Genomic DNA, 19,768 nt, shown 5'->3' with positions numbered 1-19,768 from the left:
CTGCTGCGAATCTGTGTACAACATGGGGGAAATATGTTAAATCCTTTTTATGCCGCACAACAAAACCTTCCCGTGTCGTTGTGGAATCTGTTTAAACGTCGTCCGCCCTTTTTGGACACAAAGATTTAAAAACAAAATGCTCCTTTCCTGCAGTTTTTCAGTCTGTGACATTTAAAGCCCCCCCCCTCCTCCATCAGGTGGCCCCTCCGCTCGCTCGCTGTGCTGCTTTGAAATTTTGATTTGTTGAAGCCGGTCTCAAACCTCCGCGCCGAGGCTCCGGCCCCCCAGGACGACACACACAGAGCCGTGTTTGTCCGAATGTCAGCTCGTATCAGGATCGTTGTGTCTGATGTGGCCCCCCCGGATAGGTTTTATCCCTCTCTGCAGGAGACGCCGTCCTCGAGCTTTCCCCTCCACGCCTCACCACCACCACCACCACCACCACAGCTGCAACTCATCATTTTTTGCTCATTTTTTTGAATAATCACTGATTAACTTGGTTTTTCTCAACAAATTACCATGACATCAACAGAGAAAATTAGAAAATCTTCACATCTCAGAAGCAGCGACCGGCAAAATGTGTATGAGGGATTTTTATACTGTAGCTTCAACTGATTTTCACAATTGCCCATTCATTTCAGGATTATTTGATACATAAACACACAGTTTGGTAACAACTGTGCATGAAATACCAAATGAACAAAGCCTTTGTTTGCATTAGTTAGCAGCTCAAAACAACTGTTTAATGAGAGTCGTATTGTCTGTCCCTGCTCTTTAACTGTGACCCAACAAGTGAACTTACCATTTCTTTTCTTTTTTTCTGTCTATCTGCAGCTCTCAGTCCATGGATATCTACGTTTTCCCACCCCGGCGTGAGAGACTTCTCCCAGCTCACCCTTGACCTGACTAGGAATGAGCTTATTGTGGGTGCAAGGTAAGAAAACTGTAAATCCACTCGGCTTCTCAACCCCACAGAGCACATTACTGAGAACGTGATACCCTTTTTTCTGACTAACTCAGACTTCGGGATAATGACGCTTCTTAAGTGCTCTGCTGAGACCTCATTGGACCGCTTCAAGCTTTGGAATTGGCAGAGAGAGGGGCGGGGGTGGATTTAGAGGAAAAATACATCATGCCACAATAGCGTGCGTGTACGTGTCAGAGGGTGTGTGCTCATGTTCTCATGGGCTGACGTGAGTTGAACTCTCAGCAGGTTTCAAAACATGAAAAAGCCAAAAGGCAGCTAGCGGTTCATGTACGAACATGAGGAAAGACTGAGGTGAAACTAAAAAACAATGACCTGAAGCTGATGGACAGTCACAGTGTGGCCCTTTAATCGGCTTGGCTTTAAGTTGACAGCAGCTAAAGTGGCCTGTCTCTTCTCTGATACTTCATTTGCATTATTAAACACATTTTCAGAGGATAAAGGTCAGTCAGATTATACACACACACACACACTCACAAATCTCCCTCTGCTGTCTCTCTCTCTCTCTCTCCGACCCAGAAACTACCTGTTCAGACTGGACCTCAGCAACATGTCGCTGATACAGGTAGGATCACACTCTCTCTGATGAAGCATTCATTTTTGGGAATGTGTCTCCGTTAGTGGTTTTTATGATACATCTTTGTTACTGTTTCATTATTATTGAGAGAAAAGAAAGAGCGTTTGTAAATGAAGTTGTATAAATAAAGATGCAGTACTGTAGCTCCTCTTGGAAACACATTGAAGCGTTTGATGTTCTGTTATTCAGGACACCGTCTCTCTCTCTCTCTCTCTCTCTGTTTCTCTGTCCGCGGGGTGCTGTTGTAGCTACGCTCCTGTATCTGTGCTGCTGATCGCTGCTAATCGCTGCCTGCAGGAGCATCGGCAGAGGAGACTCGGTCACATTCAGCCACTTTGGCAAAAGATTCAGTCCGTGCAGCTGTTTGTGTGTTGTGCTCCTTTACAGTTGTTTTCTGCACTCCTCCCCTGTTCTGTGACTTCATCTGGTGGAGGCATGTGCACCACCAGACCAGGCCACTTGTTGTTGTATCTGTCATTACCAGAGTTTACACTGCTTTATTTGCAGTTATTCAGTTGTTTCTATCAAAGGCAGCTGCTCTTCTAGCATGAAATGAATTAAGGAGAAACATCTGCAAGCTCAAAAAGTTGATAATTGCTGTAATAACTAAGGCTTCTTTTAAAGCCACAGTTTAGCTTTTGAGCAGCTGTAACACTGACGGCTGCTTCATGAGTGTGTGTGTGTGTATGTGTGTGTTTGCATCAGAGTTCAGGTTTTGGCCGGAATCTAAATGTTTCCAGGAGGTCCATAAAAGATTGATTAGTGACGGCTTGTGCGTGGGAGAGAGAGTTTTTGTGTGTGTGTGTGTGTCCTCATCCGGTGATGAACAGAGCCGTGGACTGCATTCATTCATATCAAGTGTGGTGGGCATGAACATCATATGATTAGTCGCTCCGGGAGCAGAAATCTGATAGAATGAGTTACAAGAGCCACAACCAGAGTCCTCCAAAGACAGCGGGGTGTCGCTGCTTTGATGAACTTTTAAACCCAACATGTTCTCTGGCACCACAAAGACGTTTTTTTTTTTGGTTTGGTGAGGCAATCGTTGGGAGCCACACGACAGCAGGTGAGCAGTCCTGTCCGCTCCGACTTTGGGTTTAAGGGGCTTCGCTTCGTCACATCATTTGCACCCTCTTCTTATTTGTTGTCTTGTTTTAATCAATCAGTTTTTCTTATAGTTTAACAGATTTAAAGGTCTGGAGTCTGGAGTATTGTTCGTAGTTTGTAAACAAAACATTGAAACTCGGCTACCGCTACCCGAAGTTAGCATCGAGCTAGCTCCTCACAACGGCTCTCATACTTGTTCCCAGTCGAGGCTTTAGTTAACGGTCGGGAATCGGTCCGCGGCTCCAGCGCTTCACTCGGACTGTATTTCTTTTTCTTTGTTGTCCTGACTGCTGCTGCTGAGAGAGAGAGATTAGCATCAGAGACAGCTAGTGCGGCTAGCAGCGCTGAGCCTCCTACTCTGCTGCACTTAGCTTCACCTGAGCTCCGTCATTGGCTGGAGAGAAAACGCCTACTCTCTCACCCTCCACCCTGAAACAGCCCCGTGCACAACAAAACAGAGCAAAAGACCAAAATACAGGCAGGGGGAGGGGGCGCTGCAGACCCCAGTCACCACCACACAGGACTAGAAGCCCATAGGTGATGATTAAGACAGATTTCATTTGTATAAGTCTAGTGTTTATTTTTGGACACAAAACTCCAGACCCAACCTTTAATGCAATACATTAACTTTCAAAGTACGTCCTTTGGTATACATGCAAAAAAACATTTAAAAAAAACGTATAAATAGTATATTATACATTACAATGGTTGCATAACATGTCCTTGGGGAAAACATTTGCGCTCCTGCTGTTTTCTGTAGAACAGCTTGATGAAATGACCACATTCAATGACAAATAAAAGCGAGTATTTAAAATGAAATTGCTCTCTTTGAAACCCCAAGACTCCCCCCGGTGAAAAATATATATACGACGGTTGCATCAGGTGGAAATGACAGTTTTTGAAGCACATGTCAGTTGATTTTATGGACATTTTTGCAGCAAATGCTTCCTGCTGTGATGTTTGAAGTGTGATGAGGACATCGCACGTCAGTGAAACATAGCCGGGAGTTAAAAACGACATCTCTTTGATGTTTCTGTCGGTGGAGCTGAGGTCTCTGTGGGTGATGCTTCACGTCTGTGATGATCTGACCGCTGAGCTATTACAAACAAATAATTACAGTCATTACAAACTGCTATTAAACAGAAGTAAAGCACAGTCTCAGCTACGGCCAAAGCATAAAAGTTAATGATAGTGATGTTTATTTGCATGACAGTGTGAATTACGGAGCAGAGATGAGTTGGGAATCAATATCCAGTTTTTGGAAAGGTGGCCTCAGAGTTTTGTGCTCGATTGTAAATATGTTTTTCTATCCTCTCTCTTACAGAGGATATAATTAAATCAAGGAGTGTATGCACTTTAAACACATGCTTCTCTGTGTGTCCCCTTTGCCTGAGGGTGGAATATGTGTGTTGATATGAAAGTCCTGTCTGTGGTATGTGGAGCGATGTGCAGCAAAGTAGCTTTGGTACAGCCGGGAGTGTTCGCTGTGGGGCACACGGTTGCCGTACGGTTGCATCAGGCATCACAAATGACAAGCCCCCAACTCTCTATGGGAGCGTGTAATCTAAACCGGTATATCACTGTCACTGAGCAGAGAAAAGGCGTCTTTATACAAGTGTAGCACAGTTTCCATCCTCCAAGTGGCTGTAGGATAACTTTTTAGTTTGCCAAAGTTTCCCACCGTTACCAGGGAAAGTTTATCACCTTTTTCTGGTTTTGTTGTAGTGGTTTTAGTCGATTAACTACAAATTTTATGTACATTAGTGATCTTTGTGGGGTTTTTTTTTCCAAAGCAGACTCTTTTCGTTTTATGAGATCGATTTTTCCACCTTCCATGAAATTGTTGGTTTCAGAAGACACCGCTGCTGCAATATGAAAATCAACAGAATAGGAAAGTTGCTAACAGCCACTGTGATTGTTCACATCTTTTTTTTTTTGTTTGTTTTGAAAAACTTTTTTGAAAGCTTATTTCTTGGTGATGCATTTAAGGAAACTCTGACATCTTAGATTTGTGCGAAGGCAGCCAAAAAACATGCACATGGTGTTGTGCGGGCATGAATTTGGTAGATTGTTGCGGAAAATGTTGTTGTTGTTGTTACTGAAACTTAATATCTCTGAAGTTTGATTTTCCAAAATCTTTAGAAATGTAAGTTTCTTATAGTTCTGATCTGCTTTCACATTATCATGTGAAAAATATATTTAACAGTACTGAAATGAATGAAGAGAGGAGGGAACACAGACATCCACATTCACTGCTCTGTTCAGTCTGTTTCTATTTTCTGAATAAAGTCTCCCAGAGCAGCTAAAGCATTTAATTTGCAGCATCGGTTACATTATAACTTCAAGGATAACAGGCTGCATTATTTTACACAACATTTCCATGCAGGATGAAAGCACATCACCAGACTCCACTTTGTGTGACAAAGTCTCCTTTCACGGCAGCCTCGACTGAATGACATGATGTGTACAGCTGCCACCCGTGTGTCACCGCCGATATCAATGCGCCCTTTGTCTGCGCGTCCTACTTGTCTAGTTTTCGGAGGAGAGAAGTTGACTTATGAGGCTTTTCATTTGTTTACACGCTGGTTGTGTTGTTTCTCTGCAGCTCCATGAAACTGGCTCTGCAGCAGAAAAAAGCACCTGCTGTCTTTAACGTCTCTATGACTCGCAGGAAGCTCATACATGCATGCATAAAGAAAAGTGTACACACGAGTGCACACACACACTCTGAAACATGCTACCTAGATTCTTCAAATGTGTCTTTCTCCCTCACACACGCCTACTCACACACATATCCTCAGCTCACTCTGAGCTATAGGGATAAATGAGGTAGATCCTTCTTCAGTCTGGGTAATGCGGAGGTGTCATCCATGATGCCAAGGCTGAAATCAATGAGAACATTATACAAACTGCCCATTGGAGCGGAGAGGAGGGTCCGTACCCCTCATGCTCATTTCACCAGTAAACGAAAAGCTGTCCAAAAGAGAACGGGGGAGGGCGGGATCTTAAAATACTCCTCTTTTCTTTTGTTGTATAACCGAACGAGAAAACAAACCCAAATCTCCCTCTTGCCAGTCCGAGCCGCTGCTGCTGCAACATCAAAGCCTCGGCTCCCGGAGGCATTTACTTTAGATTCCTCAACCACGGTGATATGTTGCTTAAATACCCAAACCACCTGTCAGAGACGGAGAGGCTCTTTTCATGCTAGATTTGTTTGTTTGAGTCTAAACTTGAGTTCAATTACCATCACTCCCATTTAAACGCAGTAAACAGTGTACAGTGTGTGTGTGTGGTTAAGGGGAGGGGGGTTCTAGAGGAGGACAGATGCAGGTCAGTGCCAAACATACTCATCATGTAATTTGTTTTTAAGTTTTACAAATTGAAAAGGAAACATGACAAAACATGATAATACATGCACTCTTCCTGCTCATTCATGCTCTGAATGTTTTTCCTGTCCTTGGTTTGGCCCTGGGTTCTTTGTCTGGTTGATCTGGTTTGATTTGTTTAGTACAAAACATGTCCTACATGAGTGCCAACTATAGACTTTGTGTTGTCCCTTATGTATTTTCCTTTTAGTATTTCATGGTCCTGCAACAAACGTAGAGATACAAACATACAGTTAAACAACTACTGATTCAGCCATTGATGTTCAGTAGTGGACAGTAGTTTACATTTATTCTTTGAGCATCTGTATTTCCCTTTTTTCCAGACATTTATGACTTTCCTTCCCAAATGCATTAAAAAAAACCTTATAGTCAATGCAATGAATGATCTTTTATCTTGACAGTGTTGACAGACCAGACACTGTTTTTGCCACAAGAGAAAAAACTCCTGTGCTGTTGTCAGTCATACTTGAACCTGTCAGCATCCTAACGATGCTCCGTTAGATAAAGAGGATGCAGAGGATTGTTCACCAGAGACCAAGACGAGTGTTTGAAGGTTTAAAAACAAGGAAGTATTGGGTGGTTTCTTTGTTTTGTTTTTTTATGTTTGCTACATTTACAGTCAAACTAAACAGGAAAATTTGATTGTTGATTCAATTTAGTTTTTATAGCTTTTTTATGGTCTCTGTATCGTTTTCTACAATATTATTATTTATACAGGTTATACAGAGTCAGTGTATTCATTATGTTATTAGATTCTGTAAATGCAACATTTATATGTTGAAATTAATTGTTGAAATGTACTAGAATATATATTTTAAAGTAACTACTCCATTAAATTAACACAAGTGTATGACTAAACAGCCTCCATCTGTATTAAAAGAGTCTATATGACCACAGGAATTATACCTTGCCTTAAGCTAATAATTTAGTCCACTTATAGAGAGATAGAGGACAGTTTTATAATGAACTGAAAACTCTGCTACTCTCCTAGAAAAAATACACATGACAGAACGTCAGTGAGTCACTTTATGTGCATTTTGCTCAAGGAAGTAGTGAAGGTAGTCAACTGGAGTTGCACCGCTTCTCTTTGAATGTGACACGTCCCTATTCAACACCTATCCCAGGAACCTTTTTCAACTTCTACTTCAGTTTATTTAAGCTGTCAGAGTTATAGTTCTTCTTCTGCTCTGCTGCCGGTGCTACAGCTCCACTCCACCATCACTGCTGCTGCTGCTGCTGCTGCTGCTGCAGAGCTGCTTAAATCAACCCAATCACCAGCCCAGTGTCCACCTGTTGTCAACAGAGCCCATTCTCTCTGTGTAGTTAGTACATGCTGCAGGGCGCCAAAAATGCTCAACATTAACTGTAATGCTGTGGTGTGTAAATGAATGCTCTTGTGGAAAGCACAGATTGAGCTCTGAGACATTACTGCATCATCAAACCTCCTCAAGAAAAGCCATTTATGCAACTAGATGTGCAGCCAAACAACTCGTGTGTTCAGGGTTATTGATACTTTGAAATGTTCATGGAGGCATTTGAAGTGACCCGCTGATATCTGGTATTTACTGTGACATTGCAAATGGTCGTTTTCCTGAAAGCTGTAGTTGTGATGCATTACCACTCACAAGGCTTTTATGTCTTGTTGTCCACGCCATGCTGTTGCCCTGCCTGTCATTGAAATATAGATGACAAAACCATTAACCCACTTTAGAAAGGGAACAAGGTGAAGTTCATCTTTTATTGTCAGTCACCTTACAACAGCTTAATCCACTTACACGCTCAGCTACTTTGTTCTTGACTTCTGAAGTCACAAGCTATGACCTCAGCCGACCCACAGAAATGGAGACAGCGCTGTGGGACGCAAAGCATGACTGGATTTACCCTTAAAAAAGTAAAGGCTGCCCATGGAGAGCAGGTGAAAGTCGTGCCGATGCCGTTGCTGATGGATTGTGATACAAACCGAAGAGGGTGGGCCGCTCACGCTCTAATCACAGCGCTGCGTTCGTTGTTGCATGTTCCCCCCGTGGTTGGCCTGCACTTTCCAACTGGGCCATTATCAGGACCTGTAACCACAAACACACACACCGCTGTCACCTTCACCAGCCCCTCCCCCTCCTTTTAGTGCCTGCTTTTCTCTCCTGTGCGGAGCTATTACACATTGTATGTGTTAGTGTGTCAGCAGCACTGTTTGTGTGTCATCCATTGGCCGATCCATGACAGCACCAAATGAGTTGGCCCAGACCAATCCGTCATACACCTGGAGCCCAAACAACCCCTGTCTAGTTGAGACACAGGAGATAAAGTGCCGGATGTATTTTTTTAGACATATATATATTTATACAGTGTATGTGTGTGTGTTTTTGTGTGTGTCTGTATGTACGTGGAGGCGGACAAGTGTGCACATGCCGGCTATATACAGTTGTGGCTGAGGGCTTTTGAAGTCAGGCCATGCCAGAGGAGGGAGGAGGCCGAGGTGCTGATGCCAGGTCTTTTAAAGGCTCAGCCGTTATGTTCAGGCACCTGGGAGAACACCTGCCACGGCCATTAGTGAGCAGGCAAGCATAGAGGAATAAATGCGTAGGCAATCAGTGGAGAGAGAGCAAGGAGAGAGGGAGAGAGAGAGAGAGAAGGAGGGAGGTAGAGGAGACAGACAAGTCGAGGAGAGCCGGGGATAAAGAGGTAGGCTGCAGCGGAAGAATGAAAGACAGGAAAGATAACAGAGAGGGAAGGAAGGAGAAACACAGGCAGAATCACACAAAACACGACGGAGCTGGAGACAAATGAGAGAGAGAGAGAGGAGAAGAAGAAGAGGAATGAATATGAGAGAGTGTGAGGGAGGTGAGAAGCCTCTAATCTGCTCTGGCTCAGCCTTTTCTCTCTCTCTCCATCTCTCTGGGGGTTTTTCCCCTCTGGGTCTCTGTGGAGTCAAACAAGTGGAGAGCAATCAAAGCCTTCAGAGACACACCTACAAACAACCACCTCCCTGTTGTTGTGTTTTGTTTCTGTCGAGGAAAAGATTTGTGAAGTGTCTAGAGAGGTTTTCAATGTCCAAATCAGTAATAGGATTCTTTCCCTACTGACTTATAAAAAGAAATCATTAGAGACTTTGACAGAACAAAGTCTCTCCTCTTCGTGCTGCAGCATGTTGGACTGAAACTCACAAAATATTCATAGAAAAACTTCAGAATAACTCCAGTGTCTTGTGTTTATCTGCACAGGCCAATTAAGTTATCTCTGCATATTTATCCTGAAATACCAAAACATAACAGAGAGGATATTCTTGTTAGAGCTTGGATCTTATTCACGTAGCTTTGGCAGTCGTTTACAGAGACTTCGGCATCAGGTCAGTCGCTGCACTAAATCAGGTGATTGGCATCGGCTGTTTCATTCATGCACCAACATTCATCAGCTCGTTGGCCGCCAGCTGACTTTCACATCCACTCATATTATATTGGCTGCACTGTGTGGCCTTGGTAACCTCCTCTTCTCATAACTCTGTTGATATCTTTAAGCCTGATATTGGAGCGCTGAGCCTTTTTGTTTTATCAGATCTAAGGATATTGTTATATGTTATATCTGATTATTTCTTTAAATATGAAGCATCCCTGAGTCAGCTGGTGGTCACTGTATGGCCATGTTACCACAAATCAGTGAGCAAATTCATAACCACGATTTCTAAAGGGATAGTTCAACATTTTGGCAAATTGGCCCATTGCCATAATTGCTATAGACATAGCAGTAGGTTCATTACCTTTATTTGTTGGTGTGAGCTATTTTTAGAACCACCGAGCCAAGCGGTGAGCTGCTCAGAGCTACGCTACGGAGGCTAATGGGATTTCTTGGTTTCCCTCATCAAACTCATCAAATACACAATCCAACAACTCCAAAACGCTCTGGTGGACAAGTTGTGACCTGCACATTCACCAAGCTGTGAGATGATAACAGAACATTACGAGACAGAGTTGTTTTAGAGGTAAATTCATGCAAAACAGCTGAGGTGCATTGCCTTCAGGGACAGTTTTTCGGCAGTCAGTCTCTGAATTTACCTCTAAAACAACTGTGTCTGGTAACGTTCTGTTATTATCTCATAGCGTGGTGAATGTGCAGGTCACAACTTGTCCACCAGAGCGTTTTGGAGTTGTTGGATTGTGTATTTGATGAGTTTGATGAGAAACCAAGAAATCCCATGAGCCTCCGTAGCGTAGCTCTGAGCAGCTCGCGGCTCTGCTCCGCCATTCTAAAAATAGCTTGCACCGACAATTGTTGTAAACATCAGTCAATCAATCAATCAATCAGTCAATGACCGTCCGTCAGACCTCCTGCTTTAAATCACAGTGGGGCCGATAGACTCCGCGACAGATGCTGCTGCATATTCTTGGTCTCTATCCTCCACCCTCCCTCTCTTTTCATTTTCAAACTCTTCACTTGCTGTCTCTGTCTCTTTGTGTGTGTGTGTGTGTGTGTGTGTGTGTGTGTGTGTGTGTGTGTGTGTGTGTGAAATTTAGTGCTGTTATTAGTGCTGGTGGTTGGTGGGTCTGATTGCAATCCACCCACATGCACTGTCCTAGAAGCTTCCCCTCCTGCTGATGTGCTGGTCAGCCTCAGCTCCGCAGCAATCAGAACAGCAAGGGGAAGGTGGTGGGAGGTGTGTGTGTGTATAGATATGTGTGTGTGGTTGGGGAGACAAACCAGGAGTGTGAGAGTGTTAAAAGTATAGAACAGCTCCAGTGTTGGATGGGTGGGTGGGATCAGACATGGTTTTTGTCATCTCTGTCTGTCACTGTTTATTATTCTCTGTACTGGGATGCAGATCTGCCAGATGTGTTATGAACAATTCAAACTGCTGTCAAGAAACAACACAAGGAAATAACAGCAACTTTTTTTTTTTTTAAATCAGCAAACTTTTTCCGGGAGTGAGCGCTCACCCATCTCCTCTCCGTTGTCTCTGCAGCTTCTTTTGTAGTTTGAAAGTAATAGAAAATAGCACGAGCGGAGAGCTGTTTAGACGGCGCTTTCTTCCTTCTACATGTTGTGAGGTACTAACAGGAGATGGGATATTGATTTATCTCCGGCTAACATATTTGTACAAGACCACAAAGATCCAGAATTGTACTGAATGTTTTTGTCTCTTTTTTACAGGTATGTGTGATTCATGCCTGCCAGATTTTCCCTGGTCAGTTTGTGTCAGATGCTCTGTACATTTTTCTTTTTTTTATCAGGCATTGCCAAGAAAAAGTCTTCACTCACTGCTGCTTGAGCCCCATCTGTTACAGTACATACAGTATACACACATGTAGTCATGTAATTATTGAAATTATGGTGTGTATGCACTTAAATCCCCTCTCTCTCTTTCCCTCTTTCTCACTTTTTATATAAACTCGCACAAATGAAGTTATCTGAGGCATGAAAGAGAGGGGGAGTGAAGAACGCAACTCCTGTCACCCACTCAGTCGGCACAGGGTCGCAGATGGACTGACCTGACTTTTTACTGAGCTAAGTATCAGCATTGACAGAGATGGAGGACAGGGGATGGAAATAAGAAGAGGAGAAAGCATTAAAAGAAAAAAAAAGTAGAGGAAGGAGGAGGAGTGCAGGTATAGAAATATGCAGGAGTGCAAAGAGTAATAACACAACCTCCTCTTTGCTGACATTTTTGTAGAAATAAGAGTTCATACATTTTGCACCCTGCTCGGGGGGAACCAAAAAAGAACAGCATGTTTTGTAAATTGAAACAGAATAGGAAGTGAGCTGGGGATGATTATATCATAGCTTTAAAGGAATATCCTGCCAATTACTTGTGTTTTTAGTATCAGCAACTCACCCCCAGCTGGCTCGTAAAAAAAAAAAAAAAAAAAGGGTGTATATGAAAAATGTGTAGCTGAGCTCACAGAGGAGGACAGCGGTAGTCAGTGTGGATTCACAGCAGTTAGCTGAACAGATTCATGGGGAAAAAAGGGGGGATGTTAAAATGTAAGTCGTCTCAAACAACTGCTGCAGCCCAATCTTCTTCGCAGGAGTCTATTCACAAGCTCAGTGAGTCACTAACACCCATGTTTTTTTTTTTTTGCCAAAAAGCAGCTTTTGTTAGTTGAGTTGTTAGTGTGGTTTACATTGTTGCATGTAAGTTTACTGGGAGATTCTGTGAGCTAAACACTCACTCGTTACCAATTTACTCATTTTACACCTGTCTCTCAGACCGTTTCAACCCACTTAACCAAGAAAAAAAAACTTACAGGGTACATGGGTCTGTTGTCATCACGGCTTCAGCTGATTTTCTTTTTTAAGCCCCCTTCTTAAGATACCAGTCCAGTAACGTCTTTCACATTTCTTTTTAAATGTCAAATGGATCTTTATTCATGTAATTCATACAAGCTGAACTGTAAACCAGTAAAGCAACATGAGAAGGTGATTGTTGGTCACATCACTTTTCTACAGTTTATGCATATTTATGTATGTTGTTTCAAATTATTGTTGTTTCTAATCCTGTTCACACCTAACAATTCACTGTGTAATGTAATAGAAGTGTGATATCATCATCAAGGACTCTGTGCTGAAGCTTAAATAGAGAATTGCAAACTAGACACTAAGTTAAACTTAATGAGATGATGTATTACAAAAGGCCTGAAGACAAAAGTGTAAAACAGATCAAAAGAACAAAAACTATATAGACACAAAGGAAAACAATCTGTTATTTAAAAAAAAAAGTGTCTAGAATTAGGAAAAAATAAATGAAGGTGTAGCTAGAAACTGAGCCCACATTGAGCATGTGCATAGTTCAAAGTCGACTTGTGGTAAAAAGCTTTTCAGTAAATATAAACTTCCCGCTCGCTCACACATGCTAGTGTGGAGAAGTAAAGGCAGCAGATGGAGGGAGAGGAGAGCGAGCTTTGTCAGTCCATCAGATAATCCCTGCATAGATAAGACGGCAGCAACATGGAGGTGGAATGTAAACACCATATTACTGTCTGGATCTCCACATATCTGTCGCCGGCCTGAACTCACCGAAACACCACCTCCTTTTCTTATTTCTCTGCTCCATCTCCTCCTCCACCTTTGCGCACGTTTCATTCTCTCTGTCGTCTGACATTTTGTCCTCAGGAGAACATTATATTTGCTCCTGATGTGGAACTGCAGTTGCATTTCTATCAGGTCCCTTCTTCCATTGAATCTTTTTTGTCGGTGTCCGCTCATTATGTGGTGCCAATAGTTTTCCATTGTGCACAACAATCAGGTTGTACATTAATATGCAGACCTCAACTCCGAGCAGTATTGTATGTGCTCATTTCAGCGCTATACAGACAATAATGGATGTACATGCCACCGGCAAAGCTTCTCATTTTTCTCCAAACCGACGTCTCGCGTCACTGTAAAAGCAGAAAAGACTGTGGAAAAACGTGCGGCCGAGTGTCGACCACTGAAAACAGCTCAGCCTGACTTCTGATTTTTGTCTCTTTAAGCTCCAAAACACACACACACGCACAGCACACACACACACACAGCGTCACTCTGATCCAGGAGGTGTGCTGCTGTTGAGCTGCAGTCTTCCATGTGGCAGAGCACAGTCAGAGCACAGTTTCCCTCTGATTGGTTTGCCCTTTTTCTAAATGCATGGGGGATAATGGCTTTGCGGAAAAAGGGGACGACGCTGCTTTTCTTGGGGATATTCGCTCTTTCCGAAAATACAGTTCTTGGTCATTCCCTCCCCCGTTGCTCCCCCCAATTTCAGCGGCCATTATCCCTGATATGAAAGGACTCAAAGTGGGGTCTTGTTCTTTTCCAGACTTTAGTTGATCAGCAGACTTTCCTCTTGAGGTCACTTCTTTTTTTTTCTTAGCCGTGTCCTTATTTTCCAAGTGTCAGGACTTTTCCTTTTTTGTTTTTTGTGTTTTCTTTTGTTAATTCTCCTGCTGAGAACATGTCAGAAGTTCGGAGACAGAAGTGCTCCCCTGTGTGCCTGGGTCCTGGGATTTGTCCTTGAGGTGTTGTTTGTGTTTTTGGAGGTTGTTTGAGTTGAGATGTGATCTCAGGCTCCCACAGCCCACTGCTGCTGATGATGAGAAGCCCCCAGGTGGCTTTCCTGCTGTGCAACATGATGGTCTGTCCCTCCAGAGCCAAAGACATCTGTACCAGATGCGAGGCTGGGACACGGGCCCACAGTGGCATCCGTGCAGAACTGCCTGTGGTGTTCAACTCTGATCCACAAAACTTTGTTTTTCTGATGTTTTTTCATAAAGGTGATTATAGTCAGTACAGTTATTCTTGGGTTTTATTAACATATGTACAATTAATGCCACTGATACTTTTTATCTCACACATACGGTGACAAACTTCACACTTACTGTAAGCTATCTATATATTTTCCCTTCTATAATTACCAACAATATGTCTTGACTCAGTGATTACTTCTTGTTATACTGTGTTATAGTTGTATTATAGTTTTAATTGCTTTTAATTGATATTTACTTTAATCTTCTTTTCAGTCATTTCGTTTCTGAAATATCAAAACATTGTGAAAACTGTCCGTCATCATTTCTATGAGTCTTCAGATGTCTGTAAATCTGTTGGTTGTCAAGAAAAAAAGAACCAGTGAATGATCAGAGACTTTTATCATATCACATAGTAAAACTGTTATTTGAATAGTTTCCAGTCTCTGTTGACTAGTAGATGAATCAGTGAATCCATTTCATAATAATGGAGCCATATTATGATGGTGGTGATTTTATTGAGGTTTTTCACATGTTCCATGATGTAGTATTATATTTATATGATGATTAACCATATTGCCCAGTCCCACAATATGATTAGTTTGGTTTTTCCATCATTTTGAATGGACCACATTTCCTTCACTTGATAAAATGCAATAACAACAACTTCTCTGCCTCTGATTTGCCTTCGAGTTGAGTAAAATTGATGTCCACGCTGAGGGAAATATTCAAACTCGAGACTCAATCATTTTAATGATTGCATCCTTCCCTCAAATTGAAATATTCTAGATGTGTAGATGAAATTCAAAGTTCAGCCGAGGGTCTTTGTAAAAAAAAAATTCCAGTAGAATTTAAAGTGAATTTCTGAACAAAGTTTAAAAATAAAAAAAATAGATGGAGAAGCAGGAGAAAAAGATTCATCTCAAAGTCAATGTCGTGATCCATTCATGTGAGATGTGAAGGTGGAAGTACCAGGAGTCTCTGTTGAAATGCTTTGCACTGGGACTTGACAGTAGTTAGAGTGAGCAGTGTGGAGACAGGATGTCACAGTTCCTACTGGAGGCAGCAGCTGGGTTTGTCTGTTTGCTGCTGCTCGGTCCCAGCGGGCATCGTTTCCCCCCCAGTGGTCCATCGTGGTCAGGGGGGAGCAGAGCTGACCTTAAGGGTCAGGAGGTCAACTGTCACTGTTTGCTCCTTTCAAACAGGAAATGCCTTGTGTAAACTCCCTCATCGACACTGGGAACAGCCCAGTAAAAATAAATGGATCTGTTATCATAGGTGTTTTTGTTGGACGTCCACAAATTCCTAAGAGGCCGGAGCAGGAATTGACATGTGGTTAAGCTGTGAAGCCACGCTGACCTTTTCTCATGCAGGTGGTATTAGTATGAATAATATAGTACATCTTCATGATTTCTCATCTACATTATGCATGTCGCATATAGCTCCAGTCCTGAGGGTGCTGAAGGGCAGTGTGGATTCACGGAGAGGAGCCGAGGATCAAAATGACTGAAAGGTCAGAGGACGGACATTAAGCCGACCCTCTCAGATATTCATACCCTTGATACGCCCACAGTATCAAGGCTCTCCGCTCTCTCGCCCTGGGTTTGATGAGTCATAGCTGATTTCATTCACACTCTTCATTAATTTCTGGGACGCAGTTTGGCCGGAGATTTAATTATTGATGCGGTCTTTGTCAGAGTGGAGGGATATTCTGAGAGCCACGGAGCTGAGAGCTGAAGCGGCGGCCACTTGTCACCCTGTAATGTGCTGCGGCCCCGGCCAGTCGGCTCAGAAAGAATAACCACCTATAATGTGTTTGTGTGTGTGTGTGTGCGCTGTGGCACCTGTGTGCACAAGAATACAGATCCATCAGAAGTGATTTTAGCATGGATTTATGTTCCCACAGTGGAAAGTTGCTGCCACAGAGAAAAATCATTTACCATGGTTTGGTTTTATTCATCGGCTCAGGAGGAAGAGCAGCAGGTCAGTGGTACCAGTGTATGAATGGGTGAACTGTAGCACATAGTATAAAGAGCGTTGAGTGGTCTTAAAGGCTGGGGAAATGATGCATAAGTGCATTTACAGTATCATGAAGAAATGTACTTATATGTACAATAGGTAAAAGGACAGAGCAGGGTTATGAACTACTAGAGCTTAGCTGACGTTTCAGTCGATATTAGCTCATCACAGATGTAATGGTTTGGCCTTGGTGTCTACTAATGTATAAAACAAATTGCATCGTGGATATCACAGTGAGATTTATGCTCTAATAGATCTTTATGAAAAATGTTTATGGAAATTGTATATGCTAATTATTCTGTGTTTGTAAAAGTCCAACCGGGGAGTTGAAAATTCGCAACAGCTCAAGACTCTGAGGCAGAATTATGTTTAACTGCATCGTCCAAATCAAAGAAAATATGTCTCTGTTCAGTTCAATGTTTGAATTACTGATGAAGGATTATTGAACCTTATTGAAGCTGTAAATCATAGTATCAGCCTCATACAGTAAATCTACTATAGTGCTTTGCAAACGGTGACACGGCATTGTAAATCTTTTTTTAAAACTATACGTATTTATATATATATGCACATAAAAAGATGTATGATTATGGTAAAATGAAATGATGCAGTGGGACCACGAGGAGAAGATGATGGGAAAGGAAAAAAAAGAAAAGAAAAGCCAACGAGGACAAAACGCACTGAATGTGTGAAACCACTGACACACCGGGCTGCGCGGCCAATCGGCTCTCTCGCACCGACTGCCTCCACCCTCGACGCCAACTCATCATGTTGAATTGGCCAAATGGCTCCTGATAAGAGAGCCAGCGATGCCGGATAGCGCTTTAGAAACTACAGGCCATGTTTGGCCCCACACCACAGAGCAGCGTCCAGTGATCATTCAGTCCGGAGAGCTGCTGTGTAATAATCTATTTTAAGGGCTTAACAAACTGCATTTGTGCCGGTGTTTAGTGAAATGAATTAGATCTTATGTCAGAAATAATCAGTCCTAATTGTTCTTTTTATTGAAAACCGAAAGTTATAAGCCTCATGTGTACACTATGTGCCAATTCATCCATGCTACCTGCATCTTTATCTGCACCTGTGTGGGCGCCTGCAGCTCCAGTACTTTAGGCGTCTGTGGAAGAGAAGGAATAATCCACTGTGCTGGTTGGTTGGTCATGGAGAGACTGTCTGCTTTCACCTGCCATCCTCCCTAATGTGGAATTACAGTGAGTGGGAGGCAGCAGCAGGGTGAGTGGGCAACCACATACAGACTGTTAGCACATACCGAACCATACACAGAGTATTCAAGTCAGCACTTACATCAGAGGAGGAAACAGCTTCCTGTTCCCAGCTGTGATCGCGTTAATCACAGTCGCCATTAAACACTCACTGTGACTGTGACTGTAAAACAGCTTCTTTACATATTAATGCTCTTTAAAAGATAATCCCTCATAGATGCATGTTTCTGTTCGCCCATATTTCCAATAGAAAAGAGTTATATTTAGGTTTTATGAAACATTTCATTATCTTCCTCCGCCTTGTCCAGCTCTACAATCCTCTATAAGGAATTATAGTCTTATTATGGTTTAGTTAAAAGGTTTTTCACAGATAGCATTGAGGGTTCTGCAGTTATTCTAGAAATGTACAATAAAGTATATTTTCCCACTTTGTTTCGGTTGAAAAAAGTTGGGCTGTGTTTTACAACTGAGGTCCTTTTAACGAAGACCGAACTTTATCATAAATGTCAAATTATGAAATATTTTTAAACCTGTTTTAAACCAGATATTTCTTGATTTAATGCATAACTGTATTCATTTATGTCTTTATAAATGCTAATAGGACACAGATTTGTCAAATTTAGCTTATTTTATTGATTGAAAACATCAGAACTGTGTTTATACTAGAAGCAGAAAAGTAAAAGGAATCAAAAATGTATTGTACCTCAGGCCAATCTTACCCATCTCCCTTTATCCTGTTTCCCCGACCCTCTGCATTTTCATTGTCCTCACACACCTGTCCACCAGGTGTCCTCGGAGTCCAATCACCTGTCGCCGCTTCTCTCCACACCTGTTCCCTGGTCCTCTCGTTAATCTGCGCTCTATTTTTACTGCCTCTCTCTGGTTCCCATTAGTCTCACAGTCTGTGTTGTGTTTTCTCCCCGTTGCCTCAGCCCGTCCTCTGAGTGTGGACGTGTCCTACTCTTGTTCCACACTCCCAGCCTGTAGGTACCTGTACCAGCTGTATTGAGGCCAATCGACAACTTGTCTGTGAGCCGGTTCATAAAGGAGAAATCCTTGTGCTCTGTCTCTCTGAATGTTGGGCCTCTTCACTGTTACCCACACCCTACATAGACTTACACTTTGACAGAGGGTATTTGTTAGAAAATATTACACCATAACAATATAACTACCCCTGTGTGAGGAATATAAGCAGGTATTTCTGCCCTTTATTGTGATTAAACCTTATAATGGTGATGTATATAACTAATATCAGATCAAAGAAAATGTAGATAGTTTTTCCACATGAGCTTGATATTTTCAGTGTTTGGTGTTAAACTCTGAGCCTATAATGATGTTAAATAGTCGGCTCTGTCTGTGCGGCGCCTTAGTGGGAGATTGATTTTGTTGAACTGAGCTGTGTAATATAAACGAGGGCTGAATTATGGGCTGCTTTAGGGTGAAGTGTTTCTCTAAATGCTGCGTCGGAGCTGAAACGGCGCAGGTTGTCATGAGCGTCTAGAGGCTGGTATACCAGGCTGAACCAGCGTGTCAGCTGCTGTCTGTCTGTCTGCTGGTGTCTGCACAGTGTGAATGTTTAATCAGAACTTCTGATATTGTCTAGTGTGTGTGTGCGTGTGTGTGTGTGTCGAACTGAATACACACACACACAGTCGCACACATACTCCATCAGACTGATTCCCTCCAGTGTGAAGACAAAGGTGTAGGTTAGTGACCTCATGCTGCACCGACTCATTCTGTCAGAGTGGTGTTTGACAGAGATGGTGTGTGTGTGTGTGTGTGTGTGTGTGTGTGTGTGTGTGTGTGTGTGTGTGTGTGTGTCTCTGTGTGTGTGTGTGTGTGTGTGTGTGTCTCTGTGTGTGTGTGTGTGTGTGTGTGTGTGTGTGTGTGTGTGTGTGTGTGTGTGTGTGTGTGTGTGTGTGAGATAGAGAGGGAAGGGAACGCTGTGGGTGTGTCCTTCCATCAGCCTGCGCTGTGAGACAAAGGGTTGTTGAAAGCCTCGTCTCATTTGTCCATGACTCTGTGTGTGGCTTTGGAAAAATTGTGCGTTTCTCACAACTGATATTAAACCCATGGGTGTGTGTGTATATGTAATTGTGTATCTGTTTAATCACTTGTTCAGTCATTTAATAAGAAAGAGAGAGCGTAATGTCGTCAGTCCACAGGATCGGGACCGTGGCCAATGCAGACCTTTTTTTTTCTTCTCTCTCTCTCTTAATTTTTGGATCAGTGTCAACTCTTGGAAGACGATGTGTTTCCAGTCCTGT

General features: G+C 42.6%; 1 protein-coding gene across 1 annotated transcript in view; it reads left to right on the top strand.

Annotated features, from left to right (window-relative positions):
- The window catches only part of sema5ba (sema domain, seven thrombospondin repeats (type 1 and type 1-like), transmembrane domain (TM) and short cytoplasmic domain, (semaphorin) 5Ba), a 106,577-nt gene that overhangs the window by 17,422 nt on the left and 69,387 nt on the right, over positions 1 to 19,768 (top strand). The window contains exons 2-3 of the mRNA XM_083997373.1: positions 835 to 934; positions 1,505 to 1,550. Of these exons, the coding sequence (XP_083853499.1) occupies positions 835 to 934; positions 1,505 to 1,550 (146 nt within the window). The remainder of the gene's footprint in view (positions 1 to 834; positions 935 to 1,504; positions 1,551 to 19,768) is intronic.

This window comes from Trachurus trachurus (genome assembly GCF_905171665.1).
Source record: "Trachurus trachurus genome assembly, chromosome: 21".
NCBI classification, from domain to species: Eukaryota; Metazoa; Chordata; class Actinopteri; order Carangiformes; family Carangidae; genus Trachurus; species Trachurus trachurus.
Note: the sequence above shows the minus strand (reverse complement) of the source record. Positions and strands in the feature narration are given on the sequence as shown.